At 43.2% G+C, this 8,951-nt stretch overlaps 1 protein-coding gene across 1 annotated transcript in view; it reads left to right on the plus strand.

The window, feature by feature from the left end:
• Positions 1–8,951, plus strand: part of LOC119913363 (NACHT and WD repeat domain-containing protein 2) — a 51,320-nt gene extending 42,369 nt beyond the window's left edge. Inside the window, exon 7 of the mRNA XM_038732774.1 lies at positions 2,286–8,951. Coding sequence (XP_038588702.1) covers positions 2,286–6,182 — 3,897 coding nt within the window. The 3' untranslated portion in view covers positions 6,183–8,951. The remainder of the gene's footprint in view (positions 1–2,285) is intronic.

An 8,951-nucleotide genomic window follows, 5' to 3' on the forward strand; every position in this document is an offset into this window, starting at 1 on the left:
TGGAATAGACAACAGGTGGAAATTATAGGCAATTAGCAAGACACCCCCAATAAAGGAGTGGTTCTGCAGGTGGTGACCACAGACCACTTCTCAGTTCCTATGCTTCCTGGCTGATGTTTTGGTCACTTTTGAATGCTGGTAGTGCTGTTCACTCTACTGGCAGCATGAGACGGAGTCTACAACCCACACAAGTGGCTCAGGTAGTGCAGCTCATCCAGGAGTGCAGCTCATCCAGGATGGCACATCAATGCGAGCTGTGGCAAGAAGGTTTGCAGTGTCTGTCAGCGTAGTGTCCAGAGCATGGAGGCGCTACCAGGAGACAGTACATCAGGAGACATGGAGGAGGCCGTAGGAGGGCAACAACCCAGCAGTAGTACCGCTACCTCCACCTTTGTGCAAGGAGGAGCAGGAGGAGCACTGCCAGAGCCCTGCAAAATGACCTCCAGCAAGCCACAAATGTGCATGTGTCTGCTCAAACGGTCAGAAACAGATTCCATAAGGGTGGTATGAGGGCTCGACGTCCACAAGTGGGGGTTGTGCTTACAGCCCAACACTGTGCAGGACGTTTGGCATTTGCCAGAGAACACCAAGATTGGCAAATTTGCCACTCTTCACAGATGAAAGCAGGTTCACACTGAGCACATGTGACAGACGTGACAGAGTCTGGAGACGCCGTGGAGAACGTTCTGCTGCCTGCAACATCCTCCAGCATGACCAGTTTGGCGGTGGGTCAGTAATGGTGTGGGGTGGCATTTCTTTGGGGGGCAGCACAGCCCTCCATGTGCTCGCCAGAGGTAGCCTGACTGCCATTAGGTACCGAGATGAGATCCTCAGACCCCTTGTGAGACCATATGCTGGTACGGTTGACCCTGGGTTCCTCCTAATGCGAGACAATACTAGACCTCATGTGGCTGGAGTGTGTCAGCCGTTCCTGCAAGAGGAAGCCATTGATGCTATGGACTGGCCCGCCCGTTCCCCAGACCGGAATCCAATTGAGCACATCTGGGACATCATGTCTCGCTCCATCCACCAACGCCATGTTGCACAACAGACTGTCCAGGAGTTGGCGGATGCTTTAGTCCAGTTCTGGGAGGAGATCCCTCAGGAGACCATCCGCCACCTCATCAGGAGCATGCCCAGGCGTTGTAGGGAGGTCATACAGGCACGTGGAGGCCACACACTCTACTGAGCCTCATTTTGACTTGTTTTAAGGACATTACATCAAAGTTGGATCGGCCTGTAGTGTGGTTTTCCACTTTGATTTTGAGTGTGACTCCAAATCCAGACCTCCATGGGTTGATTTCCATTGATAATTTTTGTGTGATTTTGTTGTCAGCACATTCAACTATGTAAAGAAAGGAGTATTTAATGAGATTATTTCATTCATTCAGATCTAGGATGTGTTATTTTAGTGTTCCCTTTATTTTTTTGAGCAGTGTATATCTCTGATCCTTACCTTCCTGTTCTCCAGCTGTATTCAGTCTAACATGTGATGTATTATAGTACAGTAGCAGTGACAGTTTATGGTCTTTAATATTCATAGAGTTTTATAATTTCAGTCATACACACAAAAAAAACCCATTAACATTGTAAATACTCTACAGACAGATTCCGTGTCTCTCTCTTTCTCTCTCTCTCTCACACACAGCTAAATGCGGAGTAGGCGTCATCACTGCCCTAAAAGTGTCAAATAACATCTTGATGTCTCCCAAAATCTCAGCTGGGCCATTTCATGAATTTATGAATTAATTATTATAACAACAAAGCCTCAATTTTGGAGTACTCCTCATTCATAGAATGTCTCTCATGAAGAAAGTTTTCATATATGACTATGCATGTTGAATCTTTGAGGGCATTCAAAATGAACTGTATTAGACATCTTAGACATAGAATAACTGCAGTTGTTCTTTGTCTAATAAAAGTTTGAAATTTGATATCTTGTCATGAGGTAAAAATGTAGTAAACATCTCCTTGTTGCTGTGCTAGTGCTCAATTTGTTACTGAATAACAATTAATTAAATCCCTCTGACCTCCACTCTAGAGCTTTGGTTATTTTTGTTGTTGGACTGTGTTTCTCTGACCAGACCAAACAGAATAGAAAAAGTACATTTCACTCAGTAAATATAAACAATTGTCTGAAAATGTTTTTATTTTACAATTTGTTTTTGATTTGATTCAGTTTATAACCCTATGTGTCGATACAATATGGACTGTTTAAAGAACATTTCAATTTCCAAACTGTGCTCTATATATTCTAACAATCATCTCTCAATGCTGTTTTTCAGGCCTACACATGGCTGCAGAAAGAAATGGGCCCTGAAACCGACCCAGTGGTCATTGTCCGTTTTATTGGCTCCAGCCCGCTCTCCATAGACCTACGCACCCTCCTCCAGAGCATTTGTGAACAGATTGCACTAAACTACCGCTGCCTGATTCACTTTTTGCCTAACAAGATCCAGGAGATGAAGGAACTGTTGATCAACCTTCTAGGGGAATCTTCATTCCACAGGCCCTTGGTAATTGTCCTGGATGCCCTGGAGCAGCTCTCAGATGGCGATGACGTTCGCAAGCTGTGGTGGCTCCCCATACACCTGCCTCGGACAGTCCGCATTGTAGTCTCAACATTACCCAATAAACATGGCATCCTGCAGAAGCTTAGACACCTCATCCATGATGAGAGGTATTATGTCGAATTAGTCCAGAGGGATCGCAAGGTCTGCAGCCAAACATTAAAACAGCAGTTGCTGGGGGTGAAGAGAAAGGTCACCTCAGGCCAGCAGATCTATGTCAATGAGGCACTTGCTAAGTGTACGTTGCCAATGTTTGTCAACCTCATCTACAGAGAAGTAGTTCATTGGAGGTCTCACAAAGATGTGGATGACAGGTCCCTGTGCTCCACAGTGCATGAAAGCATAGAACAGCTGTTCTACTCAGTGGAGAACAAGTTGGGCCAACGATTTGTCTTCAGAGCCTTAGGTTATATCACCATGGCCAAGGCTGGGCTAACTGAGGTCGAACTGGAAGATATTCTGTCCCTTGATAATATAGTCCTCGGTGATGTCATTGTGGCAACCTACCTCAAAAACCCCTTGAGGATCTCTTATGATTTAGTTGCCAGGCTCAAAGAGGAGCTGGATGGTTATCTGGTGGAACGTCAGGTACGCAACGTCACCTTGATGGTCTGGGCCAACAGACACCTGCATCTCATTGCTCAGAAGCTATATCTTAGCAATGAGGAGGACGTCCATCAAATGCACAGCCTCCTAGCTGAGTACTTCCTGGGGGCATGGTCAGGTGGCAGGAAGAAGATCTTCACTTACGATAACAACCATTTCACCTCCCTGAATATATCTCATCACAAAAATCCCCACCAACAGCAAGGCCATGAAAAAACGTCCTCTGACAAGTACTCGTATGACAGGCAGACTCCTGAACAGCCTTGGGTGTTCCAGTGCAACCTTTTGGAGCCCGACATTTTCTTTGTCAACCACAGGAAGATGACAGAGCTGGTGTACCACCTAACCAGGAGTGGGCGCACTGATGACCTCATGTTTGGTGTCATCATGAACTTCAGCTGGCTGTACACAATGATCAAGATTGGCCAGTTTGAAAAGGCTTTAACAGACATTGATCTAGCTTACAGCTACACCCAGGAAAAAGAACTGAAGTTCCTGGCCGCCACTCTTCGTAGCATCAAGGTCAAAGTGCTAAAGAACCCAGCATCGCTGTCTGCAGAACTGCAGCAAAGGCTTCTGCCAGTTGTCACCTCCCTTCCCAAGCTCAGACACCTCCTCTTGGAGTGTGACAAAGATGGCCCGAAGTACTGCTCCATTGTGCCTCTCCACTCCTCTATGGACGTCACCTACAGTCCAGAGAGGCTTCCTCTGTGCTCCAGCTACATGCAAATTGTGGAGATCCTGCCTACTTTAGCTCCAAACATAGTCCTTGTAGCCCTGGAAGATGGGTCTGTTAGCACCTGGGATGTAGAGAGCAGACAACTTCTAAGACAGATTGACACAGCCAGATCCGTCGTGCTGGGAATCAGGCTAACCACCGATGAAAAGTATCTGGTAGTGGCCACAACCAAAAACACGCTGCTCATATATGATAATCACAAGTCCTGCCTTTTATCTGAGGTTGAAATCAAGGGGTCCAAGCATGGTGGTGTCACTGGTGGGGTGACCTTCATCAATGGCTTTACTTTGTCCACCCACCATGCTTTGGCTTGGCTTGAGGCTAGTAAAGATGTCAACGTTATTGACCTTCTCTACGGTTGGCCCCTTTACCAGTTCCATTGCTGGTATGAGGTGACTTGTGTCCAGTGCTCTCCAGATGGAATGTATGCCTTCTGTGGCCAGTACCTCAACACTGCATCCATCTTTCATCTGGGAAATGGGGACAAGTTGGCCACTGTGACCTCCGAGTTTTCGGGGGGATTTGTAAAGTCCATTCTAGTTCTGGACACTCTTAACCAAATGGTGATGATTGACAATGAAGGCAGTTTGTCAGTGTGGAACACCAAAGAGATCACCAACCCACGGCTGATGGAGGATTATGATTGTAGAGGGGATGATAGTGAAGTGGTGGGCATTGAGTTATCTGAAGACCAGCGCTCCATTCTCCTTTGCAAAGCCAGAAGCATTGAGGTTCTCGACACTAAAGTATGGAAAATGGTCGAGAAGTTCAAAGCCAAACGTACTGAACGCTTTGTGGCTGCTGTTCTCTCCAAGAATGGACAAAGCATCGTGGCCTCCATGGAGAACACCTCCTCCATCTTTGTATGGAGGAGGGACAGTGGACAGTGCATGGCTAGCCTGATTGAGATCTCAGGGGCTATCGTCAAACTCATTAAATCAGCCCATCACAACCTGCTCCTTTCTGTTGCCAGCAGTGGAGTCCTGTCTGTTTGGGACATTGATATTATCACCGCCATGTCCAATATTGACAAAACAGGGAAGAAGATCCAGATCTTGCAGCTGTCTGGCCGAGAAGATTATGTGTTTACCATGGACGGTTCAGAAGCTGTTCACAAGTGGAACTTCAGCACTGGCTTTATTGAGACAGTCTTTAAGCACGAGGGCATAGTGGAGAACTGTGTCCTAACCTCCTCAGGGGATCTCATGGTGACTTCAGATGACAAGTCCAGTCAGTACATCTGGCAAACTACTACTGGAGAAAATATCTTCCGCATCAATGGACAGAAAATATCACAGCTGCTTATCACCCACAATGACCAGTTTGTGGTGTCCCTCTGTGAGCAAAATGCCTCCAGAGTCTGGAGGCTCGCGACTGGGCACAAAGTGTGCAACATTTTAGTCACCCTCCAGAGTGCATTGATCACCACAGCAAACACTTTCCTTGTGGGAACCACCAAAAACAAGCTCCTTGCTGTCAGCCTGTGGTCAGGCAGTGTATCCAAGAAGTTTGTCTGTGATGATGGCATTAGCATCGTCAACTTCAAGCTCATTCCTGACTGCCCTGACTGTGTGGTGTTTATCACCTCCACAGAGACTGTCTTCATCTGGAGTGTGGCAGATGAGTCAGTTTGCAGGCGAGTCCAGCTGCCAACCAACTTCCTCAAAAATCTAGAGGACTTCCAGATCTCACCCAATGGGAAACTAGGAATTGTCTCCAAAGGTGACGAAAATATTAATGTCCTGGATCTTCACAGTGGGAAGCTGAGGCTTGTCCATGCTGCTGGTATCATTTGGCGTCAGAAGTTATCAAGAGATGGACGTTATCTAGTGTATATCTGTTTCCGGAACTCTGATGAAGACGACGAGGCTGGTGTTGTGTCCAATCTGATCGTGATGCGGCTCGCTGATGGTAAGAGCATCGGCACATGCTCCCTATACAAGACACCCACCTACCTGTCTCTCTGCCAGCGAGCACTAAACATCATCATTGGCTTTGAAGACGGCAGCATCGGCACTTACACAGTAGTGGATCGGGTGGATGCTGCCCTCAAGATAAAGATAGCCACCTCCAACAGCCGACAGATTGTCAACAATGCCTCGCAGAAGGTGCGGCCCAAATGTGGCAACCATTCCTTTAAGAGCGTCGCCGACTGCATTTGGAGGGAGTCAACAGAGGTCTTCTCCAGGGACAGCCCTATCAACGTGTCTGACTCTGGTGAAGGTGAGTCGACCACACCTACGAAAAAGACTGAACTGCTGCAGTGATAGTTGGAGATCAGAGATGGGGGTAGGAGTTACGAGAGGCAGGTGAAGAAAGGTGACGAATCTCTGGGGTCGCAGTTGATTCTTGTTTACAGCCACGTGATTCAGCTGCAGATGTCAGCCCTCTGGGTAGTTAACGGGCCGACCATTTTAACGCTGCACTCCAATGATGTATTACTTACTTCCAACTTATGATATAGTGTCTCTTTGTTTTACACACAAAGACTGTTAGAAAAATACTGTTTTTGAAAAGAAAGAAAAATTCTGTGAGGTATTAGTTTGCCATTATGTGTCCTTTTGCATTTGAAGAACAAAGTTATTATTCAAATGTCTTGGTCAAACATTCTCAAAGCCATTCCAGTGATGTTTTCATTGTACACTATCTTTATTTACATTGTTCACATTAAGCCATAATGTTGTTCTTTAAAAAAAGAGTGTATTTATGTTTGTTTCAACATCAGTCGGTACTGTACAAAAAGGATGAACTATGAACATATGTACATAACCCTTTCTTGGCTGCTGCAATTTGTGCAACTCCTTAAAAATGTTATGTTGTGCTTAATGCAATCAAAGTGAGTGCCTGGAATTTAAAATGTTCTTTATGTGCAGATTTGTGAAAATGCAGGGAATTTGTAAACACAGTATACACACAGTAACATGATACTTGCGTTGATCTTAACGATCAGTGCACTGAAATCCAGTCAACAACACGGGAGGTCGATGGCATTGCTCTGATGTTGCAATGATAGTCGTTGAAATTTTTTGAAACAGTTTACGTGAATTTACCTGCCGTTCCATCAATGTGTGTGTTGTTTGTGTTAAGGGAAACACCACTATTGAGCATACAGTGTAGCATAGCACCATACACATTCACGCCTTAACCAGTGTACTTGCTTTAGGATTTAATGGTTCAAACGTTCCAGTAGAAAAGGGCAGAGTGATTAGCCCAGTGTTTCATTGAAACAACGTGGCCATGTGAATTTATTTAGAGGTTTAGACTGTAGGTGGAAGCACTTTATGGGTGGTTTGTGAGAAATTAGTAGATGTATTCATATGAAACATTGTATAAATTGTTTAAAGTCTAATTTAGAGTTGTCTTATAATAGGTGTTGGATTTGCCTACAAAAATACACAGGGCCATCCAGGTACTTGCAGGCTACAGCTAACTCACTTGAACGCTTCAGTCTCTATATACACCTGGTGTCAGTACTTAATTAAGATGTCGTCATTTTAACAACTTGCAGCAAAGATTAAATAAGGATCTATACGTTTTTGAGCTTGTGAAATATTAATTTAAAAACATTTGGTTGTATATCAGCTTTTGTAAACATGTGAAAAACTTAAAGAAAAAGTCAAGATTCTGAATGTGCAGGAAAAAAAGTAGTTACAAAGAAAATCTGAGACCAAAAAAAATGCGCCCACAAATTGTATCAGCGGAAAAGCAGATAATGGTCAAAACAAAAAATTACAGATTAACTGACGTTTAAGTTACAAATATGAATTTTGGCCCTGCTTTTACAGACAGAATCATGGTCAAACTTTACACTTTTACTTTTTTTCAGATTTACTTGTCTTTAATCTTTCTACTTTGAATCTGCACTAAGATGTTCACAAAAGCAGTTCTTTTTTCTTAGTCTTTGAGTTAACTATATTATTTTTGCACAAATCTTATTCAGACATTCAGAGTTTTTTTTCTACAAATACAAATCTTTTTACATTCAAACATTTGAATTTCTCAGGCAGTGTTTTACGCTCCCATGGCTTTCATACAGCCGCAGGGTTTGAAATTCTTTCGTAACATTATTTCACAAGCTCTAAATCGTTTTGACCCTTTTGTGATCTCCCAGAAATCTGACTCTGGTAACATTGTGTCAGGCTTAAATAAAAGCTGTTATGATCTGGATTGCTGACAGTCTAAAAGAATAGTAGAGTTATGTATGAGCTATTCTATGATGTTGCACCTTGCAGGTACCGTGATCGCCTTTTTAAGCATGTCTGTAATAACCTAAAACGCTGTTTGGAGCTATGACAAGACCAATCATCTGCCAGGCATGATTGAAAACCACACACTGACATATACTTTTTAAGGGCTATTCCATCTTATTGTATGTTTACTAGTTCTGAACTGTTGAGACAATGGCCCTTGGATAATTTCAAACCGGCTAGCAGCACCAAGCTTTAAAATACTTTATTTCCCTACAACTCGAGTTTCTAAATTAAAAAAAAATCTACTATGTAATTGCCAAAGTCCTGATTATAGTTTGTGTTTCATTATGTTGACTGTCTCATTTGTTTTTTTGGGCTTGTACTGTAATTATATTGTTACCAAACTGTTTCAGTGTTCAACTGTGTATGTTTATGATAGAGAAAAATGTGCTATCTTTGCTAAAAAGTTTAAAAAGAGTCCTCTTACAAAATATATTGGAATGCCAGATAAAGAGTATATTTGAATGTGTCCATATGGAAGCCAGTAATTGGTATTATTGTATGTTAAGTAACTTGAATGACTTTTAATAACTTAAATGTTTGCAACTTATAGTTGACATACTGGTATAATGAATGTTTCTATGGTATTCTTTGTATTGTCAGGACTGACTTAACTGTTTAGAGATTTATATTTTCATAAATGTTGTACTTACATTTTGTTACAGAGTTGTTTAACTGGAATTCAAACAGAAAAGCAACGTATGTCTGAAGCAATATGAAACTAGTGTGTATGCGTTGTTTGTATGAAACATTTTAATGTAATAAAATGGTTCACTTTTTGCCTCC

Source organism: Micropterus salmoides, unplaced genomic scaffold, assembly GCF_014851395.1.
Source record: "Micropterus salmoides isolate LMB-PRFRI ecotype aquatic unplaced genomic scaffold, ASM1485139v1 Ms_hic_scaffold_2, whole genome shotgun sequence".
In the NCBI taxonomy this organism is placed as follows: Eukaryota; Metazoa; Chordata; class Actinopteri; order Centrarchiformes; family Centrarchidae; genus Micropterus; species Micropterus salmoides.